Genomic DNA, 23,562 nt, shown 5'->3' with positions numbered 1-23,562 from the left:
ATCTGAAACCAGATATCCTGGGTTCAAATCCTAGCCCTTCCACTTGCTGTGTGACCATGAGCAAGTTATTAATTGGTATGTGCTTCAGGTTTCCTCATTTTCCTCTTCTGTAAAATGGTACTAGTACCAATACATACCTGCCTCATAGGACTCCTGTGCAGCATGAATGTGTATCATTCAGGAAACTGCCTGCAGCATGCATACTTTAGTAAGTATTCAAAAGATACAAGTGATTTGGTTATCTGACCCTTGCAGAAACATATATTTCAAACTGCTACTTAATTTGAAGATTCAGTGTATTGTAGCAAAAAATACATCATTTCAGTAACTAGACCTTTGGAAGTAGTAAAGGAGAGAAATGAGATTAATTGGAGAAGAACAGAAGAATCTGATAACGCTGCTTTTTTTTTTTTTTTTTTTTTTTTTTTTTTTTTTTGGCTGTACGCGGGCCTCTCACTGCCGTGGCCTCTCCCGTTGCGGAGCACAGGCTCCGGACACACAGGCTCCGCGGCCATGGCTCGCGGGCCCAGCCGCTCCGCGGCATGTGGGATCCTCCGGGATCGGGGCACGAACCCGTGTCCCCTGCATCGGCAGGCGGACTCTCAACCACTGCGCCACCAGGGAAGCCCCACGCTGCTTTTGAGTTACAAGAGTACCTGCTTTATCTTTCAAGTAAAAGCTTGCTACAGAATGCTCAGCCTTCCATTCTGGTCAAACCTGATATAAGGTAAAGGTTGAGGTTGCTTGAAAACTTTTAGATTTTCAGTAGCTCACACAAATTGAGAAAAACCTTTCTCAGTTCTTTTCCAATCTTTAGCATGGTTAGGCAGACAGTACCCAGTGCTGAAACATTTGTCATTTGTGAGAAGCACTACAGTTCAGTGATAGGAATAAAGGCATCAGATGCCAGGTTAGAACTCTGGCTCTGCTTCTTGGCTGTGTAACCTTTGGCAAGTTACTTAACTTCTCCACCTCACGGTCCTCATCTGTAAGATCTGGATAATAATAGCTGTTATCTCATAGGGTTGTTGGGAGGACTAAATGAGTTAATTCATGTAAAGCTCTTAGGACAGGGCCCAACGGAGTAAGCACCAAAAAATGTTACGATTCTTATTCAAATCGGTCAGTGTAAACATTTCCCTGGTATTGATGACATAACTGTATAAAAATATATCTTGATCTCACCCAGAAAAGAAGAAAAATAATCCTAATATCTAATTTTCCATGTTTTAGTTACTTGTATTGTTACCAGACATGAGGTAGTAAGTACAGATGCAAAGGAGGCAGTACAGGGATCCCATCTTCATGCAATGAACCTCACGTCTGAAGACCGGACCTTAGGCAGAAAAGAAAACCAGGACGATGACTTGAGAGCGTCTTTTAGATGTCACACATCTGACAGGGACTGGCTTAAGTATTTTCGCTGAACACCTTGTTTTTATCTTCTATGTGTTAGATTTCTCAACTTTCAAACACTTAGTCTCTTCCCAAGTAGTTTAAAAAAAAAGTTGCATGAATAATTCTAGCTAATTAATGCCAGTAGCATTACCAAAACGAAGAACACATTTTGCTTCTCAAGACAGCCATCACCTCAATAATTTTATACCAATTTCTCACAAGCTGATAGCAAACAAGCATAAATAGTTGGCTTAGCTACAACAGGATGAATTGGTGTTTTAGTCTGAAGAATTTTAAAGCAAGCCAAGTAATTGTATAAAATTTAAATTTTATGACCATGTTTGGACCTTTTTACATTAAACACAATGGAAATGTTCATTTTTTCCCCCAAAGGAAAAATTTCTGAATCATCACTATGTTGCACAGTAGAATAAAAATATGAATCCAGGTACTTATTCAAGTTTCTAAAGAATGCAAATAACAGATAAAATTTTACTTCCCAAATCTGAAGTCATCAACATGATTTTGTAGTACTGTATCACAGGCTTTACCTAAAAATTCAATATTCAGATAAAGATAGTCCCCTAGTCACATTCTTTAAAAAGCCTCTGCCCCACCACAGCTTCCTGAGATCTGTGAAGAAACTGCAGTCTTGTGATCAGGCTTCATACAATACTGGCAGTTTTGTACTTGTAAGGAAAAAATAGTGACTGATTTTATGTGTCAATCAGTTGTAGTCTGCTGATCTGATTAGAAGCCTTGACAAATGCCTGGTGGCGATTGCATATAACTGCCAAGCATATGGGAATAATACAGTAGCCCATCGTTTTGGGGTCAGCTCTTGTACAAGAATAAAGGAACAAAAACATCTGCAAGTAAGGTATCAGAAAAATAACTGTCCAAAACCAAAAAGGCAGGGAGAGTAACCGAGCTTTCAAGGAGTGTGTCCATGTGGTTCCTTCAAGGGGCTCCTCTGGGTGCTGTTGAATGTGTTCCAAGGCCAGCCTATTGTAAGTCTCGTTGATTTCAAAAACATAGTAAAATGCTGCTGCACTTGCTAACAGATACAATCCCACTCCAATCCATCCCATACGCTGACGGAAGTTCATCATTCTCCATGCTCTGTGCCTTTGAGTTAAAACAACAACAACACAGTGAGGGTCTAGTAACGCTGTCATGTCAACTATTCCAAATGTACTTACTTTTTGTCCAATGAGCTCTAAAATACTCCCTAACACATTTGAGGTTTAAAATAACTAAATTAAATTTACATCTATTAAGAAATATAAACATCTTACAGGTTGTTTTATGTAATAGTTATGCGGAAGTAAAGTTTCAGTATATATTATGTGTGCTTTTTACTGAATCCCACAGATAAATAAATCACTAAATCTGGCTTAAACAGGTTCAGCACACGTTCCCTTAAATTGTAATTAAACTAGTTTCCTAGGGAACATTTCACTTCTATACTTCAAATACTTTCTGAATTAACAGTATTGCTTCAGACATGAAAACTTGGTTCTACAAGTCAAACCAATGTCGGAGCCCCCAAGTTAAGACAGCAACTCTTAAACACTTACAGTGGTCCCGAAAATCTTCCTGTTCCCACGGCAAGCGTTAAAGAGTCACTCAGCTCTGAATAATCAGGTGGCTTTGGCATTTCAGAGAAAGCCACCATAAAAGAAATCCCCGGGGTCACCGGCTGGGAGAATGGTGAACACGGCCAGCCTGGAGCAAAAGCTTATTGTGATTAAGCACAGCGTGACTGCAGCCGGTCACGCGGCGGCCCGGCCCCTGTCGCCGCTGCCGGAACCCCAGCCTGTGTCACTCGGCCCAGCCGGGAGGCTCTCCAGCCACCCTGGCCTCCCCTGCAGCCGGCCCCGCCCCCTGTCGTGCTGCAGCGCCCGCCGCCGCGACAGGGCTGCGCGGGCGGCGCCAGACCCGGGCCTCTCCGCCTTGCCGCGCCGGGAGCCCAGTGCCCGGCAGCGGCCACAGGCAGCCTGCAGAGCCGGGCAGGTCCCGGATCTCACCTCCTGTCCCGGTTGGCCCTCCCGCCCGCCGTCCCGGATGCTGCCACAGTCGGGGCTTCCGGCTCGGGCCGGAAGCGCGCTTGCCCCGCCCCCGAAAGGCCCGCCCCCTCGTGACGTCAGGGAGCCGCCGCCGCGGCACCGCCTCCCCGAGCGCGCCCGGAACAGCTCTGCTGGGACTCGGGGGAGGCTACGGAGGCGTCGGTTGGGGCGCTACCCTTCAGGTGGGCGGCAGTGTGGGCCTGGCCGCTTCAGCCCTCCTCAAAGCCTCTCCCTGGCGCTTCGCCCGCGGCTCTGATCGCCCCCGTCGTTCCTCGCCGCGGAGAGCACCGGAGCAACGGGCTATCAGCCATCCCCCGGCGCGCCTCTGCGCAGTTCGGATATCCCTCTCGAGTGTCCATCCAAGTGCAGGAGAAGCCGCTCTCCCGCTCCTCGGACCTGGCCGCCCGGGAAGCGTCGGAAGCAGGCCCTGGCGCCTCGGCCACCGGCGACGGACCCAGACATGACTACTAGATAACTGCGAGGGGAAGTGGGACCCCGCTGTCTGCTGCGGGGCGCCCGAGGCCGGGAGAGGGTAAGGTGGCTGCTTGCCGCAGTGCGGCCGGCCGCCGGCGCGGGTGCGCGGGGCTTCTCCGGGCTCGGGTTATTCATTTATAACTTGAACTAACGTGACTACTTCATCTTCACTGCCCGTCGGAACTGCAGACGTTGACGAGACTTAACTCGGTTACCGCGGAGGAATACTGTGAATTGCAGTGGCATCAGTGGCCGGGACAAATAGGAATTTACATGTATTGTTTTGGGCATCATGACGCTGAGGCTCTTAGAAGACTGGTGTCGGGGGATGGATGTAAACCCGCGGAAAGCGCTGTTGATTGCCGGCATCCCCCCGACCTGTAAAGGGCAGAAATTGAGGAGACTCTGCGATCTGGTTTAGCTCCCTTGAGCGAGTACCGACTGCTCGGGAGGATGTTCCGGAGGGAAGAGAACAGGAATGCAGCCTTAATAGGACTTAACTGAGGAGACGAGTCATGCTCTGGTCCCTAAAGAGATACCCGGAAGCGGGGGTACCTGGAGAGTGATCTTTAAGACCCCTGACCCAGACAATGAATTTTTAAGCAGGTTACATGAATTCCTAGAGGGAGAGGGCGTGACATTGGGTGAGTTTACCAGAGCTCTTGGGTATGGAAACGACCTTTTTGACCTAGACCAGGACATGATCCGAAGGCATAGTATAATGTTTCTGTTATGACTAAATGTCATGTTTTGACTAAATGTCATGGTTTCATTCTTTATAAGTTCCCATAAGTTCTCACACTATGGAAGGTTAAATACACATCAAACCGTCATGTTGTACCCCTTAAATGTATATAATTTTAACTTGTCAGTTACACTTCGATAAAGGTGAGGAAAGAGAAGCTAAATACTAGATGACATGATCCCAGAAGTGCGGGCCCCTATTGTTGGCACAGGCATTAGATGAGGCTCTTCAGCCTGCCCTGCAACACCTGGAATTCAAAAGGCTGAGAGTATTCTCAGGCAGTGATCCTCCAGAAGAAGAAGAGTTTGAATCCTGGCTGTTTCATGCCACTCAAATGATGAAGACATGGCAGGTGTCAGATGCCGAAAAAAGAAAGCGATTGCTAGAGAGCCTTAGAGGCCCGGCATCTGATATCATTCGCGTCCTCAAGATAAACAGTCCTTTAATTACAGTCCCTGAATGCCTGCATGCTCTGGAGCAGGTATTTGGGGTTACCGATAATCCTAGGGTGTTGCGGGTCAAGTATCTGACCACTTACCAGAAGGATGAAAAAAAATTGTCTGCGTATGTACTAAGGCTGGAGCCTTCACTACAGAAACTGGTAGAGAGAGGAGCAGTTGAGCAAGAAGTTGTGAATCCGGCCCGCCTGGAGCAAGTCATTGCTGGAGCAGTCCACAGCACGCCGCGCAGGAAGTTTGCTCTGTCAGAGGACGGACGGCTCAGCCCTGGCTTACTGCAGTTACTGACACTAGTAAAGGATGAAGAGGCAGCTGAGGAGGAGGAGGAGGCCCTCCTCCAGGCAGGATTAGAGGGGCATTTCACCTGACTCTTGGGAAATCAGGAAGGGCTCTCTGGCAGTGAGCAGAGCATAAGGTAGAACAGTCTGTACGCTCAGTGACAGACATTAACCAGTCCCTATCTTGTGTTGCCAAGTAACTCATTTTTGTGCAGTTCTCGGTATAATCCTTTGTCATTTCTGTGCCCATTTAATGTCTCCTAAATGTGTCATTGACTAGAAGGATGTAGTACTGCACTGGTATTTATATATTTAAATTCACGCTGTGAATTTTTTTTTTTATCACACACAGTTGTACAAAAAGTCTCATCACTACGCACATGTGATACTCTGAGAGTACCACCAAGGCTCAGGTGCACATGCTGATCCGATCTCGTCCGGATGTCAGCTTGTGTGATAATAGGTGCACGTGTAGCTGTCAGATGTGATAATGTGTCATAGATAGTTTTGGGTTGTGTACGGCCCTACATTAATCATGAAGATCGTGAGCAGGGGTTAAGAGGTTATTTTCTGTGTGAGTCGGAATTTTATTGGTCCTATGCCATCAAAACAAGAGGCAGAGTTAAATGCTGCAGTTGGTCAGTTTGCAGCCGCTACCTCTAACCCCAGATTTCTGATGTGTGTCTCAAAGCATCTAGTTCTGAATATCATTTTAATAGGTTACAAAATTATAGATGTGAACTTATAAAATAAAGAAATGTGAATAAAATGACCTTTTTACCTAGTTTGTTTGTATCAAGTTTCCAAGGGAGATTTCACTTGAACAAAGGGTTCCAAAAGCATGAATCTGAAAACCACTGAACCTGCACAGTCTTAGTCCCTTGGACACTTTCCTCCTGGTGACCAGGTGGGTAGGGAGTAGTTTTCTAAGTGAGAGTGCTGGCAGGACCTTCTCCTGAAGTACAATAGAATGAAATGAGACTGTATAAATTAGTGCAAGTAGCAGGTTCAAAGGCATCGGGGCGTTGAATCTGGAGGGTGAAAAGAAAGACAGGAACATTGCTCACCTCTGCACGGCAGACTGGACTAAATGTTCCGTGTACTTCCTCACTTAATCCTCTTAAAAATCCTGCAATATAAGAAAACAGCTAGTTTCAGAATTCTGTCATCTGCCTTACTGCAAGGCCAGTGTTCGTTCCGTTGCTAAGAAAGAGAAGCAATCCTAAGGGTGTCTGGACCCAGCCTCCCAGGGGAAGCAGGGGAGATTGTTAGCAACATTTAATAAATGAACTCTTAGTATGCGTTAGTGTGAACTGCATCTTAATCACTACTGCAAACTGGACTCGCCTAAGAAGCACGGAGTATGAGAAACTGTAAGACCCCCAGGCAGCAGGGAGGGTGGACATGGGTTAGTGATTTGGTCTCTAAAAAAAATAAAAAAGAATGAAAGCATGAAGAAAAAATGAAAATTGCTGAAAGATCAGACTGAAAGTCTTTATCTTTAATAAAAAATACCCCCAAAGAACCAATTCTGGGATATATGTTTTTGGTTTAGATTCGAAGGCATAGTATAATGTTTCTGTTATGACTACATGTCATGGTTTCATTCTTTTTAAGTTCCCATAAGTTCTCACACTATGGAAGGTTAAATACACATCAAACCATCATGTTGTTCCCCTTAAATGTATATAATTTTTTTTTTTTTTTCTTTTGCTTTACGCGGGCCTCTCACTGTTGTGGCCTCTCCCGTTGCGGAGCACAGGCTCCGGACGCACAGGCTCAGCGGCCATGGCTCACGGGCCCAGCTGCTCCGCGGCATGTGGGATCTTCCCGGACTGGGGCACGAACCCGTGTCCCCTGCACCGGCAGGCGGACTCCCGACCACTGCGCCACCAGGGAAGCCCAATGTATAATCTTAACTTGTCAGTTACACTTCGATAAAGGTGAGGAAAGAGAAGCTAAATACTAGATGACATGGATAAATTCAAAGGTGTAATTCTGATCTTGTTTATATGCATATAGTCATTTATTTGCCACCTTAGTAGTAAGAAGTGTTATTAGCTGCATTTTGCCGATAAACACTGTGAATGTGTGCACACATGGGTGTTAATAAATGTTGCACCTCGAGGCTTCCCTGGTGGCACAGTGGTTAAGAATCCGCCTGCCAATGCAGGGGACACGGGTTCAAGCCCTGGTCTGGGACGATCCCACATGCCTCGGAGCAACTAAGCCCGTGCGCCACAACTACTGAGCTTGCGCTCTAGAGCCTGTGACCCACAACTACTGAAGCTCGCATGCCTAGAGCCCATGCTCCACAAGAGAAGCCACTGCAATGAGAAGCCCGCGCACCGCAGCAAAGAGTAGCCCCTGCTCACCGCAACTAGAGAAAGCCTGCGCACAGCAACGAAAACCCAACACAGCCCCCCAAAATTAATTAATTAATTAATTAATTAATTAGAAAAAAAATGTTGCACCTCTCCTGCATGTGAGGCACTGAGATGGGGAGGGGGCGGGGGAGTAGATTGTATAATTAAATTTAGGTTATAAGCCCTGCCATGGAGGTCTACCCAGAGTCAACAATAATAGCTGACACTGAGCACTTGCTATGGAATAAATGCTGAGCACCACTGAATGCATTTGGTCCTCCAACAATAGTGAGAAGCAAGGCCTTTTGTTTTCCCATTTTACAGATGAAACTGTGGCACAGAGATGTTAAGTAACTTGCCCAGGGTTTCCTAACTAAATCCTTCCAGGGTCACGATGTATACTCAGGCCATCTGTTTCCAGAGTCCTTGCTGTTAATCTACTCTATGCTGCTGTGTTAAATTCCGTGAAAAACATACCATCATTTCCTCCCTTTTCTGGACGAGAGGATTGAGGAGCAAAGATTCAGTGGCGCGGGGGCGCGGGAGGCACATAGTCCGACTCCAGAGAGCTTTTCTTAAGGTGTCCTGACATATGCATCTGGAAAACACAACATAATTGTAAAAAATGGCAGTTATGTTTATGAAATCAAGTGAAGTAATAAAACATGTTCTTTATAAGCTATGTTTCAAAAATGTAAATGACAAAGAGATCACTAAAATACCAGTTGTGTTGGGATGATGGGACTATAAGGGTAATTTAGTTTTTTGTTTCCTAAATGTGTTTTTTATATTAAAAATAAATATGCAAAAGAAGTGCTCATAAAGCAAAAATCAGTTGACACATCAAAGGAACACAGGAGCAAGACTGAAAGAGCTCCCACTGGTGAAAGCTACAATTTGAGGAACAAAATGAATAGCGTAGTATTGGGTTATAACCCAAAGTATAAGATAAATATCCATGAGTTCATTATGATGTAAGTAAATGTGGGGGAAGAGTCCAGTTTTCCTTACAGAAGAATTTCAAATCATTAGTGTGGCTATTTCCCCCTTTAGGAGTTGGAGTTTATTCCTGTCCCCCTTTAAGTGTGGGCTGAACTCAGACATAGAATATGGAAAGGAAAAATAGTAACCTCTCAGTGAACAAACGTGGCAAGGACTACCTTGCTAGGACAAGGTTAATATCAGTGATCATTCACGTTGACGGCACGTATTCCTGATAATGATGCAATGACAAGGGCACTTTATTTCCTCAGAACCCATAACCCAGTCTAGTTATGAGAAAAACACCAGACAAACCCACATTGAGGGACATTCTACAAAATACCTAACCAACACTCCTTAAAACTGTCAAGATCATGAAAAACAAGACTGAGAAACTGTCACAGACCAGAGGAGAGTAAGGAGACCTGGTAACTAAATGTAATGTGGTATTCTGGCAGGGATTTTGGAACAAAAGACCTTAATAGAGAAATGAAATCTGAATATGGTCTAGATTTTAGCTAATAGTAACATATCAATGTTAGTTTCTTGGAGGTGACAAATTACTAAGGTAATGAAAGATGTTTAGCGGCTTCCCTGGTGGCGTAGTTGTTAAGAATCCGCCTGCCAATGCGGGAGATGGGTTCCAGCCCTGGTCCGGGAAGATCCCACATGCCGTGGAGCAACTAAGCCCGTGCGCCACAACTACTGAGCCTGCACTCTAGAGCCCACGAGCCACAACTACTGAACCTGTGTGCCACAACTACTGAAGCCCACATGCCTAGAGCCCATGCTCTGCAACAAGACAAGCCACTGCAATGAGAAGCCTGTGCACTGCAACAAAGAGTAGCCTCCGCTCGCCACAACTAGAGAAAGCCTGCATGCAGCAACGAAGACCCAACGCAGCCAAAAATAAATTAATTAATAAATAAACTTTAAAAAATATCTTTAAAGATGTTAATAGGGAAAACGACGTGAGTATAAGCAAACTCTGTACTGAGAAATACAAATACCATATGATATCGCTTATATGTGGAATCTAAAAAAAAAAAGATACAAATGAACTTATTTACAAAACTGAAACAGACTCACAGACTTAGAGAATGAATTTATGTTTACCAGAGGGGAAGGGTGGTGGGGAGGGATAGTTAGGGAGTTTGGGATTGATATGCACACACTGCTGTATGTAAAATGGATAACCAACAAGGACCTACTGTACAGTACAAGGAAAAAAATACCAATAGCCAAAAGACATCAACAGCTATTTGGCTGCTCTAGTAATCAAAGAAATGCAAATAAAAATGATAAAATTCTAAAAACGAACAAACAAAAACTCTCTGCATTATCTTTGTAACTTTTCTGTAAATATAAAACTATTCTAAAATAAGATGTTAGTTGAAATTTATACATAGATACTTAAACATACATACGTACGCAAGCAGATAACAAATGGCCTGGGAATTAAGTCACTAGGGAGTGAGTAACTGGAGTGCCGGCCCTTCCCTAAAATGGTTATTCATCTAAACACCACCAGGTGGCGGTAAGCACTCAGGTTAGGCCTTAGCCAGAACGAAGCAGGGAAAGGGATTATTTCTTATGTAAGTGTCGTCATTCCTGCCCCGCTCAAGGACTGGAAAATTTCTCAAGTCTTTTTTAAAATTTATTTATTTTTAAAAGTTTATTTATTTATTTTTGGCTGCATTGGGTCTTCATTGCTGTGCGTGGGCTTTCTCTAGTCACGGCAAGCAATGGCTTCTCTTGTTGTGGAGCATGGGCTCTAGGCGCGCGAGCTTCAGTAGTTGTGGCTTGCGGGCTTTAAAGCACAGGCTCAGTAGTTGTGGCGCACGGGCTTAGTTGCTCCACGGCGTGTGGGATCTTCCCGGGCCAGGGCTCGAACACCGTGTCTCCTGCATTGGCAGGAGGATTCTTAACCACTGCGCCACCAGGGAAGTCCTCTCAAGCCTTTATGTGGAAAAATATTTAAATATGAAACAGTGACTTCCTCTCTAGGTCCATGACACTTCTAGAATCTTTTATTTTTAAATTGAAGTATAGTTGATTTACAATGTTGTGTTAATTTCTGCTGTACAGCAAAGTGATTCAGTTCTATATATATACATATATATATATACACATTCTTTTTTAATATTCTTTTCCATATGGTTTATCACAGGATTTTTTTTTTCTTTTTTCTTTTTTGGCTATGCCGTGCGTCTTGCAGGATCTCAGTTCCCTGACCAGGGATTGAACCTGGGCCACCGCAGTGAAATTGCCAAGTCTAACCACTGGACCGCCAGGGAATCCCCTATCACAGAATATTGAATATAGTTCCCTGTGCTATACAGTAAGACCTTATTGTTTATAGAATCTTCTAACTACCGTGGCAGAGAGGCCTGGCCATGACAAAGGGACTGATCCATCTGTACAAATGAAGAACATCCTTAGCGATTCCACCTCACTCCCAGGGCATTTCACAAAATTGGATACTAGATGGTTTTAGAGATCAGCTTCTGGATGTCTCCTATTTTATTTTATTTTTAAAAATATTTATTTATTTATTTGGTTGTGCCAGGTCTTAGTTGCCGCAGGTGGTATCCTTAGTTGTGGCAGGTGAGCTCTTAGTTGCGGCATGCATGTGGGATCTAGTTCCTTGAGCAGGGTTCAAACCCAGGCCCCCTGCATTGGGAGCATGGAGTCTTAACCTATGGACCACCAGAGAAGTCACTGGAAGTCTCTTATTTGAAAGACAATGATATTTAGGGACTTCTCTGGTGGTGCAGTGGTCAAGAATCCGCCTGACAGTGCAGGAGACACAGGTTCAAGCCCTGGTCTGGGAAGATCCCACATGCCGCGGAGCAACGAAGCCCGTGCGCCACAACTACTGAGCCTGCGCTTTAGAGTCCGTGAGCCTCAACTACTGAAGCCTGCGCGCCTAGAACCCGTGCTCCACAACAAGAAAAGCCACCGCAATGAGAAGCCTATGCACTGCAACGAAGAGTAGCCCCCTGCTCACTGCAACTAGAGAAAGCCCGCGCACAGCAAAAGATCCAATGCAGCCAAAAATAAATAAATAAATCTATTTTTAAAAAATTAAAGAGAATAACATTTAGATCGACAGTACTAATTTTTTTAAAGCACTATTTGCTTCTTTTTCAAACCTGCTTTTTTTAAAAAAAATAATTAATTTTTGACTGCATTGGGTCTTCATTGCTATGCGTGGGCTTTCTCTAGTTGCGGCGAGCGGGGGCTGCTCTTCATTGCGGTGCGCGGGCTTCTCATTGCAGTGGCTTCTCTTGTTGCGGAGCATGGGCTCTAGGCACGTGGGCTTCAGTAGTTGTGGCACGTGGGCTCTAGAGTGCAGGCTCAGAGGTTGTGGCACACGGGCTTAGTTGCTCCACAGCATGTGGGATCCTCCCAGACCAGGGCTCGAACCTGTGTTCCCTGCATTGGCAGGCGGATTCTCAACCACTGTGCCAACAGGGAAGCCCCAAAACCTGCTTTTTAAAAATTATTAATTTATTTATTTGGTTGTGCCGCATCTTAGTTGTGGCAGGCAGGCTCCTTAGTTGCGGTTCATGGGCTCCTTAGTTGTGGCATGTGAACTCTTAGTTGCAGCATGCATGTGGGATCTAGTTCCCTGACCAGGGATCAAACCCAGGCCCCTGCATTGGGAGCATGGAGTCTTAACCACTGTGCCACCAGGGAAGTCCCTTGACAGTACTGATCTTTAGCTATCATAGGTTTCCCATACACTCTCCTGCATCTGCTGGTGAGCAAGCCTAACTCCGCTTTCAGAGGTGTTAGTTTTCTTATGTGCATGTGGGTTACCATATAAACTGGATCAGTATGTTAAATAATTCAGTGTAAAGTAGGGCTGTAAGTCTCTTAGTCCCCACCCTGAGGGGTGGGTTGGGAGTCGCAGGGGTGGGGTCTAAAATGATAGAATGTTGCTGATGAGGCAAATGAGGCTCAGAGGAGGTGATTGGTTTGCTCAAGGAACACAGCTAGTCAGTGGCAGAGCCCAAATTTGAACCCAAATCTGAGCCTGCCTCTGGCTTGCACTATGACCTGAAGTAAAGGCACTTAATTCCTCTTGGACTTCAGTTTACTTTCCTACAAACTCTATGATCCCTTATAACTCTAAAACTGTGTGACTCAAAAGACCTTCTAATTATCTTTATCTGAATATGCTTAATGTAAAAACTGACTCTTCGTTGTGGTGCACGGACTTCTCATTGCGGTGGCTTCTCTTGTTGTGGAGCACCAGCTCTAGGCAAGCGGGCTTCAGTAGTTGTGGCACAGGGGCTCAGGAGCTGTGGCTCGCAGGCTCTAGAGCGCAGGCTCAGTAGTTGTGGCTCACGGGCTCTAGAGTGCAGGCTCAGTAGTTGTGGCGCATGGGCTTAGTTGCTCCGTGCATGTGGGATCTTCCCAGACCAGGGCTCAAACCCGTGTCCCCTGCATTGGCAGGCGGATTCTTAACCACTGCACCCCCCCAGGAAGTCCCTGACTCTAAATTCTTAACATGCCTCATATTTGTCACTTAACATGTGTTCCTAAATATTATCAGGATATCTTTTGATAAGTGTACTAATTCCCTAACTAGATTCTGTGTTTTCCCTGATATCAAGGTGTATTTTATCCCTATATAAGCCCAACATGGTGTTTCTCACTTAATTAATCAGTAGTGCTGTGATGTAATAATATATATAATGATAATTATATGTATAGATATAATATATAATGATATATGATAATTATGCTATATAATTATTATATATTATATGATATGTAATATATAATCATGGCTATCATTTGTTAAGCTCTTCCTATGTGCCAGGCGTGGTACCAAATGCTTTACATATGTTACCTCATTTAATTCTGACCACAACCTTTGTCGGTATATTTCTATCACTAATTTCAAAGAAGCAAACAGACTTTTGGATAGGTAAAGTGGCTTGCCCAGAGTCACACAGCTAGAAGCTACCAAGATCCATCTGTCCTAGAGCTAGTACCTTAACCACTGTGCCAGACAGCCTCCAAGAGTATCTTGGCTCTGAACCAAGCTAGCACGACTTCAAGAATGGGTATGAGAACATGAATATAATCACTGGTGTAAACCAGGTTCTGACTATATAACCTGAAACCCTATCCATCACCAGTCCCTTCTCTCTTCCTCCAAAATAAATAATAATAATACAACCCAGCTTAGGCTGCAGAAGAGACAATAGTTAGCTACCACCTCGCAACCATTAACCCTTCCTCCTTTGTATCCAAAGCCAGATTTGTTCACCTACTTCACAGAACTGTGAATTTCAGGTGGAACCTAGCCTTTCCCTGGCCCCTGCAGGGAGTAGGGGTGGTAAATGTTCATCAGTTTAAGCTGATTCAGTCAGTCCCTTTGCCAAACTGCTTGTTTTAGGCGTGGGCAAATAATGCAACTCTATCCAGTGAAATATGAGCAGCTGTTTTTTCATCTTTATTTATGTGAGCGTGACTCTGGTGCCAGAATACCTCAAATAAGATTCCAGCTTCACCACTTTCTAACTCTATGGCTTTGGGAAAGTTTATTAACCCTTTCTGGACTTCAGTTTCTTCAACTGAAAATGGGAATAATAACAGCACTTACAGGGTCATGGTGAAGACCAAATGAATTCATAATGTAAAGTGCAGGGAACTGTACCTGCTGCACAGTAAGTTCTCAACAAACAGCTATTGTATTTGTTCTCTGTTCCTGCACAACTAATTGCCCCCAAATTTAGAGGCTGAAAACCAACAGCTGATCCCTGGATCAAAAATCTGGGAGCGACTTAACTGGGACGTTCTGGCTCTCTGACAGAGGTGTCAGCCAGGGCTGTGGCCGTCGCTTAGGAAATCTTCCAAGCTCACCCACGGAGGCCTCGCCACATGGCTGCATTGTGACACGGCAGCTGACTTCCACCATTTCCACCAGAAGCAAGCAATCCAAGAGATATTGAGAGAACACCCAAGATGGAAGCCACAGTCCTTTTATAATCTTATCAAAAGTGGCATCCTATTACTTCTGCCATATTCTACTCATTAGCAGCAAGGCAATAAATCTAGCCGTTCTCAAGGACAGGAGATTGCACAAAAGTGTGAATGCCAGGAGGTGAGAATACTGGGGGCCATTGCAGAGGCTATGGCAGCTACTGGTTGTTTGTTTGTTTGTTTTACAAAGTCTATATTTTTGTTACTTCTACTTTGTATTTACCCTTTAAATGATTAAATTCCTCTATTAGATCCAGGTTAAAAGAAAAATAATCCTCCATTACATTCCTTTTCTCTAATTTAACTCTTTAATGGATCAGAGTAAGAAACACAGATTTGCTCTTTGTTCCTTCTAAAGGCTGCCATGGGCCCTCTCAGGTTTTGGGGTTTTTTTTTTTTCACAATATGAGGGCCTCTCACTGTTGTGGCCTCTCCCATTGCGGAGCACAGGCTCCAGACGCACAGGCCCAGCAGCCATGGCTCACGGGCCCAGCAGCCATGGCTCACGGGCCCAGCTGCTACACAGCATGTGGGATCTTCCTGGACTGGGGCACGAACCCGTATCCCCTGCATTGGCAGGCAGACTCCCAACCACTGCGCCACCAGGGAAGCCCCCTTCTCAGGTTTTACAACAAGCTTATGTTCAGCTTTTTAGAGTTACAGGCATAATTACCTCCTCAGTCTCTCTCTACTCCAAGGAGTAAATGTCCAGCTGCTTCCTAGTTTCTGATTCCCTTCTGATTTCAACTCCTTCCCTTTGACTGCCCTTTAGGGAGAAGCAATAACCCCCAGGGCCCCTGACACTCCCATCCTCCGGGGAGTGGGGAGAAGACTTACCTTGTCCCAACAAGCTCTGGCTTCTCAGAGACTATTCCTTCAGTATGCCACAAAAGCTTTTAAACTGTGCATTCCTTTGTGGGGCGGGGGGATAAATTGGGAGATTGGGATTGACATATACACACTACTATATATAAAATAGATAACTAATAAGAACCTGCTGTATAGCACAGGAAACTCTACTCAGTACTCTGTAATGACCCATATGGGAAAATAATCTAAAAAAGAATGGATACATGTATATGTATAACTGATTCGCTTTGCTATACACCTGAAACTAATACAACATTGTAAATTAATTATACTCCAATAAAAATTAATTTAAAAATAATAAATAAAATGTACATTCCTTTAATCTAATGTATTCCATTTATAGAAATGTATCCCAAGATACTAAGTAAGAATGGCCACAGAGGGACTTCCCTGGTGGTCCAGTGGTAAAGAATTCAACTTCCAATGCAGGGGACGGGGGTTCAATCCCTGGTCAGGGAACTAAGATCCCACATGCTGCAGGGCAACTAAGCCCGGGAGCTGCAGCTACTGAACCCACACGCTCTGGAGCCGGTGCGCCACAACTAGAGAGAAGTCCATGTGCTGCAACGAAGATCCTGTGTGTCGCAACTAAGACCCGACACAGCCAAAAGAAAAAAATAAGGCCACAAAGAATGGGCTAAAGGAGTTTTCCATTGCAATATTTTTTAATCATTCTGAAAAAAAATTGGAAACTAAGTGCCCAATAATAAGTGATAGACTGAATAAATTATGCCGTGCCCAAACGGCTATAAAATCTGCAGTGGTTAAAACAAAATTATGCTGGGTGAAAGCATATGCAATCACTGTTTCTGTAGTTCAAAACTGAATTTTGGTAATTTCATATGGTTCAGCCTAATAGCAGGATATTTGGTATACAAATAGATTTACAACCTACTACTGAGTGAAAAAAGTCAAGTATAACAGTATTTATGGAACAATCTATTTCTGTGTTGACAAACAAATAAACATATTTGTAAAGAAAAGATCTGGCAAAGCATACATCAGAATGTTAACAGTAGTTATCTTTGGGTGGCAGAACTATGTGCAATTTTATCCTTTTCTTAAAAAATGAAGCTTCTGCTTTTTTCCAGTGAATACTTCCTATTGGTGTAATGTTTACACATTCTTAAATAAGTAAAAGAAAACCCAAAAAAGCGTAAGAGATAAACTCCAAAAGGCCAACCCTATTCTCTCATTTTTCATAGTAACTGATAAAGTGTTAAGCCAAGCAGAGGCTAAGCAACTTCTCCGCAGCGAGCAGGTGTGCGAGTCCCAGCCAGCTGGAGGGGATTCCTCTAGTGCTGGGAGACTGGCCAAGCAAGGGATGCTCAAAAGATAGGCTTTTTCTCTCAGCGGCTTGGGTTTGGGTTTAGTTGAGAGCAGACCGACTGAAGAAATGTGCAGGTTCCCCAGGACCTCTGTGCTCGACTTCGAGTTTGCTCTCTCTTTTTCCAGCAGTAGCCCCGGTTTTGTTTGGGGATTTTCTCCGCCGTAGCTTAGCCGTAGTTTAGGGGTGGATACATGACCCAGACCTGAACTAATCAGCGAGTCACATTCGTGCAAGGTGAGCACGGGACCCGAGCGAAGCCTCAGAAAGATGAACTCCATCTCCTCAGCGCCCTCTGCCAGCCTTTCTGTTGAAACTTTTTTCTTTTTCTTTTTCTTTTCTTTTCTTTTAAAAATCAAAATTTTAAATTGACCTATAGTTGGTTTACAATGTGGTGTCTGTTGAATTTTAAATTCAGTTACAGCGTTACTTCTCACTCATCCATATTGTGTGATTATTCCATTTTTATTGATTTTCTGTCCTAATTTCATGGCTGTATTGCTTTTACTACCAATGATCTATTACTGCCTAACTAATTACCTCAAAACTTAGACAACAAAAATCACTTATTATCTCTCACAGTTTTCTTGGGTCAGGAATTCAGACAGGGCTGAGCAGGGATGGCTTGTCTCCGTTACATGATGTCTGGGGCCTCAGCTAGAAGACTTCTGAGGCAGGGGACCTAGAATCATCTGAAGTCTTATCACTCCCTTGTCTGGCCATTGATGCTGGGGCCAGCTCAGGGCCAGCTGGGGAGGGGTGGGTGTTGTCTGCCAGAAGACAGGATTTTGTCTGCCAGGCCTTCCCATGTGGCCTGGGCTTCCTCAAAACATAGTGGTTGGGTTCCCAGGGGAAATATACCCAGCTGTCAGGCAGAGGCTGTATCCTTTTTATGACCCAGCCCCAGAAGTCCAACAGCATCCCTTCTGCTGGACTCAACGGTTACTGGCTGGGCAGTCAAGACCCCTCCGCCACCCAGATTGAAGGATTTAAGGAAAAGGCATAGATCCCACTCCATTCCCTTTGTGAAATAGGATGTGGAATGGGATAAATATATAATTGGAAAGTGCAGTCTGTCTCAATGGCTCATTATCCCTCATTATCATTCAGGATTTTTATTCCAGTTTTTTTGGTTTGTTTGAGTTTGAGTTTATATTTTTAGTTTTCTACTGTTCCCTACCTTATTCCTGTTTCCCCCAGTCAGATCCATCCTTGTGTAAGGACCTGGAAAATGCTGTCCTGAGCCCCTCACATGGGTGGAAGCCACCAGGGGCTGCATCTTATGATGTTTATGGGCAGCCCTGCATCCTAGTTTTTTTCCTCTGTTTGTTTTATTCTCTTTTGTGTTGGAAGCTTTTCTCAAATGAGTCTGAGAAAATGTGTGGTGGGTTCTCAATTGTGCGATGCTCCTTAGCTGTCAAGTCTCATCTCAAAGTGGGGCACTGAACACCTGATTTTAAGCTCTGTTTTCATGGGTGGGACTTGAGGCTTCACCACAGGGTGCTGGGATAGCAGGCCAGCTTCTTGCTTGGGGGAACCCCCAAATGTCAGTAGCTAAAGGTCTTTTCTCTCTGACTGTTCAGTTTCTCCAGGGAACGATCCTTAAATTTCCTGCCCAAGGGGGATGAGCCTGACTACTTACATTGCAGGAGTCAGATGGGATACGGAGGCCCTGCATCTCCTGCTGGGAATGCGGACCCTCATTACTCTCCAGGTTTTCCATCAAGAGTCTCACTTCACCCTACATTGTGTCTGGCATCCCTGAGTCAGGAGCATCTCTGGTTCAAGTTCAACTTGTCCAGAGAATAAACCTCCATGTCCTGCCAAGATGGGCCAGCACAGGTTGGGGTCAGGCTCCGGGTGTCCTTTTGTTCCTTTATCTGACTTTCAGCCAAACTGTCTGAATGTCTCCTGTGGCTTCTCTAGCAAATTACCACAAACTTGGTGGCTTAAAACAACAGAAATTTATTCTCTCACAAGCCTAGAGGCGAGAAGTACAAAATCAGTTTCACTGGTCCAAAATCAAAGGGTCAGCAGGCTACCCTCCCTCCGGAGGCTCTAGGATAGAATCCATTCCTTGCCTCTTGAAGTGTGCTGGTTGCTGGCGTTCCTTGGCTTGTGGTCACATCATTCCAATCTTTAAGGACACCATCTTTAAAGCTCTCCGTCTTCATATGGCCTTCTCCTCTGTGTCTGTGTCAAACCCCTCTCTGCTTCCTCTTATAATTACATCTGTGATTACCTTTAAGGCCATCTGGATAATCCAGGATAATCTCTCCATCTCAAGATCCTTAATTTAGCCACATCTGCAAAGACCCTTTTTTCCAAGTAAGGCAACATTCACAGGTTCCAGCGATTAGGACCTGATATCTTTGGGGGCCGTTATTCATCCTGTTACACCCTGTCTTCAGTCCCATGTCCTTACAGTGCCTGCTTCTGTCCCTGGTGCCTTTAATGTCTTTGGAATTTCTGGGAGGGGTGAAGATTTGCTTTGCATTGGCCCCCCCACAGGGACTTCCTCTTCCTCTGAACCTTCCTCTGCTCTTGTAGGTCAGTACCATTCCTTCAATATTTGTCCTTATTCCAAAAAATGTGTTGATGTCTTGCTGTGGTCTGAATGTTTGTGTCCCTCCAAAATGTATTTGTTGATATCCTAACCCCCAAAGATGATATTATTAGGAGATAGGACATTGGGATATGCTTAGGTAGTGCAGATGGAGCCCTCATGAGTGGGATTAGTGCCCTTTGTAAAAAGAGGCTCCAGAGAGCTCCCTGGTCCCTTCACCATGTGACGATACAATGAGAAGTCTTCAACCCAGAAGAAAACCCACACTTGACCATGCTGGCCCCCTGGCTGCTGATTTCCAGCCTCTAGACTCTGAGGAATAAATGTCTGCTGTTTATAAGCCACCCAGTCTGTGCTATTTTGTTATCCTGCCTGAGTGGACTGAGACACAGCTCTCCCTGGCAGCAGACACATCCCCTTCTCCTTGTTGTCTAGGTCCATCTTTGTTTTAGTCCTTGGATGAGTTGCAGGTGTAAATAAACACGTGTGTTTAATATACAGGGTTTAACCTAATATCTCTCCAATGTTTTTTTTTTAATTATTTATTTATTTATTTATTTTTAAGTTTCACTGGAGTATAGTTGATTTACAATGTTGTGTTAGTTTCAGGTGTACAACATAGTGATTCAGTTATACATATACATATATTTATTCTTTTTCAGATTCTTTTCCCATATAGGTTATCACAGAATATTGAGTAGAGTTCCCTGTGCTATACAGTAGGTCCTTGTTGATTACCTATTTTCTATACAGTAGTGTGTGTATGTTAATCCCAAGCTCCTAATTTATCCCTCCTCCGGCCACATTTCCCCTTTGGTAACCAGAAGTTTGTTTTTGAAATCTGTGTGTCTGTTTCTGTTTTGTAAATAAGTTCACTTATATCATTTTTTAAAATTAGATTTCACATATGAGTGATAATCATATGATATTTGCCTTTCTCTGTCTAACTTACTTCACTTAGTATGATAATCTCTAGGTCCATCCATGTTGCTGCAAGTGGCATTATTTCATTCTTTTTTATGGCTGAGTAATATTCCAGTGCATATATATATACCACATCTTCTTTTTAAATTAATTTTTATTGGCGTATGATTGTTTTACGATGTTGTGTTAGCCCCCACTGCACAACAAAATGAATCAGCCATACACATACAGATATCCCCTCCCTTTTGGACTTCCCTCCCATTTAGGTTACCACAGTGCATTAGGTAGAGTTCCCTGTGCTATACAGTATGTTCCCATAAGTTGTCTACTTTATACATAGTATCAATAATGTGTATATGTCATCCCAGTCTCCCAAGTCCTCTCACCCCACCCCTTCCCCCCTTGGTATCCATACATTTGTTCTCGACATCTGTGTCTCTATTTCTGCTTTGCAAATAAGATCATCTATACCATTTTCCTAGATTCCACATATATGTGTTATTATATGATATTTGCTTTTCTCTTTCTGACTTACTTCACTCTGTATGACACTGTCTACGTCCATCCACGTCTCTGCGAATGACCCAGTTTCATTCCTTTTTATGGCTGAGTAATATTCCATTGTATATATGTACCACATCTTCTTTATCCATTCCTCTGTTGATGGACATTTAGGTTGTTTCCATGTCTTGGCTATTGTAAATAGTGCTGCAATGAACATTGGGGTGCATGTATCTTTTGGAATTACGGTTTTCTCCAGATATATGTCCAGGAGTGGGATTGTTGAATCATACAGTAGTTCCATTTTTAGTTTTTTAAGGAATCTCCATACTGTTCTCCATAGTGGTTGTACCAATTTACATTCCCACCAACAGTGTAGGAGGGTTCCCTTTCTCTGATGATTTTAAATATTTTTACAAATAGCTTTATTGCTTCTTCCATCTGTTACAATATGATATGTTTGTTTTCAAAATGGTCTCATACTAAGGGCAAGTAGATAGACTGCTAGAAATCACATCTCTTACCTAAAAGCAATGGTCAAAATTTGAGCCCACCATTATAATGTCTTCAAAGCATATCCCAAACATGATGGCGTTTGGTCCCTACATTCTTCAATATGTACCTCTGAAAAAATAGACCTTTTCTTATCATGCCAATATCACATCTGACAAAAGTGTCGCTAATGACCTGATATCCTCTAATACCCAGTTCATATTCAAATTTCCCTGATTAGCTCAAAAAAGATCTTCTTACAGTTGATTTATGGGAATCAGGACCCAAACAAGACCACACATGACCCTTGGTTGTTACGCCTCTGAATTCTGTTAATTAAAGCGGCCCCTCTCCCTTTTCTCCATGCCATGGCCTTGTTGAATCTCTAATGTTAAAAAGACACATAAGAAACACCTTTATACTCCCCACACTATTTCAAAGTGGCTTGGAGAGAGTCTAACAGGTGGCGCTAGTCTTTGCTAGAAAGGCTGTGGATGTGACTTGGAGTCTAGCAGAATCAGCTGAGGTCATCCTCAGATATCAGACTCCAGCCCTACACATTTTGTCCCTACAGCAGCCCCTGTACCCTGAAATAGACTTTTTGAAGAGGCATCTGTTTTCCTCCAAGAGTCTGGAGTAACCCTATCCAGGCAAAGTTATCTTTGGATCAAATGGGATCCAGGAGAAGGAAGGAACCCAAAACACCAAATTCCTTCTTCAGGGGCCATGGTGCCCAGGAGATGCCCTTGCAACACTCCCTTGAGCTGATGTGCAAACTGCTTTTAAAGAAAAAACCGGGACTTCCCTGGTGGTCCAGCAGTTAAGACTCAGTGCTCCCAATGCAGGGGGCCCGGGTTTGATCCCTGGTCAGGGAACTAGATTCTGCCTGCCACAACTAAGACCTGGTGCAGCCAAAGAAAGAAAGAAAGAACACTGAAGAATCCTCCTCTTGAATTATTGTTTCAGAATATTACTGAAATAAGTATGAGAAAAGGGAATTTGTTGAGGGAAGGCAGGGAGCTTTTATACCTCCTTCTTATACGTGGGGGTTTGCCCACTGCATTAGTTTCCTGGGGCTGCTGTAACAATGGACCACAAACTGGGTGGCTTTAAACAACAGAAATGTATTCTCTCACAATCCTGGAGGCTAAAAGTGAAAAGCAAGGTGTCAGCAGTGCCCTGCTCTCTCTGAAGGCCTTAGGGAAGGATCAGTTCCATGTTCTCTTTTTGCTTCTGGTGGTGGCCAGCATCCTCCGTGTTCCTTGCTTGTAGACACATCACCAAATCTCTGCCTCTTTCATCACATGGCCTTCTCCCTGTGTATCTCTCTGTGTCAGATTTCTCTTCTTATAAAGATACCAGTCATTGGATTAGGGCCCACCCTAACCCAGTATGACCTTATCCTAACCACTTACATCTGCAAAATCCCTATTTCAAATAAGATCACATTCTGAGGTTCCAGGTGGACATGAATTCTTGGAGGACACGATTCAACCCAGAGGCCCCACGCTGAGTCTGATTGGAATACAAAAGATATGGAGCCCACCTACTTCTATAGAAAAAGGCAACACCTGATATGCACTTTCCCAGTCTTCCTGTCAGGTGCACACAGGTGTGTGACCTGGGCTTTGCCGGTGGACACCTCCACAGAGGATTTTGTATCTGGAGCTGGAGCTCTTTTGTAAAGAAGTAGCGGAGGAGAGATTCTGCCAGCTGGTCACGTGTATTTGTCAGCTTCTACTGTGTTAACAAATACCCCCCAAATCTCAGTGGCTTCCAACAGCAAATGTGTGTTTCTCATTCACGGTTCTGTGGATGGGTTGTTGGTGTATTGCACCTTGGCTGGTTTCTCCTGGCCACCCACAGGCTGGGCTCTAGGCTGTCGGCTGGGGTCAGAAGTGCTCCACATCTTTCCCGAGCTCGTGCTGGAGGAACAGCAGCTCCCTGGAGTAGTCAAGAGCAGGGCAGAAACGCTGCTCAGAAAGGGCACACAGTCAAGTGGCCCACATTCCATGGATCAGTGCAGGTCACACAGACAAGCCCAGAGTCAGCAGGGCAGGGAGGCATGGGGCGGAAGAGAGGAGAATGAATCCGTCCTGGAAAATAGCAG

At 44.2% G+C, this 23,562-nt stretch overlaps 2 protein-coding genes across 2 annotated transcripts; one reads left to right on the top strand and one right to left on the bottom strand.

Annotated features, from left to right (window-relative positions):
* Positions 1–1,709: 1,709 nt before the first annotated feature.
* Positions 1,710–3,466, bottom strand: LYSET (lysosomal enzyme trafficking factor). Its single transcript, XM_082619519.1, has 2 exons — positions 2,979–3,466; positions 1,710–2,526 (listed from the first exon to the last, which is right to left on the bottom strand). Exons 1-2 carry the CDS (start codon positions 3,074–3,076, stop codon positions 2,115–2,117), a joined length of 510 nt encoding a protein of 169 aa, XP_082475645.1. The 5' UTR covers positions 3,077–3,466; the 3' UTR covers positions 1,710–2,114.
* A 767-nt stretch (positions 3,467–4,233) lies between these two features.
* MOAP1 (modulator of apoptosis 1) lies at positions 4,234–5,512 on the top strand (the record flags this gene model as incomplete). Its single annotated transcript, XM_082618798.1, has 2 exons — positions 4,234–4,356; positions 4,898–5,512. 2 exons carry the CDS (start codon positions 4,234–4,236, stop codon positions 5,510–5,512), a joined length of 738 nt encoding a protein of 245 aa, XP_082474924.1.
* Between the last annotated feature and the right edge of the window lie 18,050 nt (positions 5,513–23,562).

Source organism: Mesoplodon mirus (genome assembly GCF_964341445.2).
Source record: "Mesoplodon mirus genome assembly, chromosome: 4".
NCBI classification, from domain to species: domain Eukaryota; kingdom Metazoa; phylum Chordata; class Mammalia; order Artiodactyla; family Ziphiidae; genus Mesoplodon; species Mesoplodon mirus.
Note: the sequence above shows the minus strand (reverse complement) of the source record. Positions and strands in the feature narration are given on the sequence as shown.

What these genes read in the sequence shown, in the direction of transcription:
- LYSET (XM_082619519.1), bottom strand. Translation starts at nt 3,076, where the DNA reads ATGGTGGCTTTCTCTGAAATGCCAAAGCCACCTGATTATTCAGAGCTG. An exon ending in GGAAGATTTTCGGGACCACT is followed by an intron (nt 2,527 to 2,978) that starts GTAAGTGTTTAA and finishes TTTAACTCAAAG; the next exon opens with GCACAGAGCATGGAGAATGA.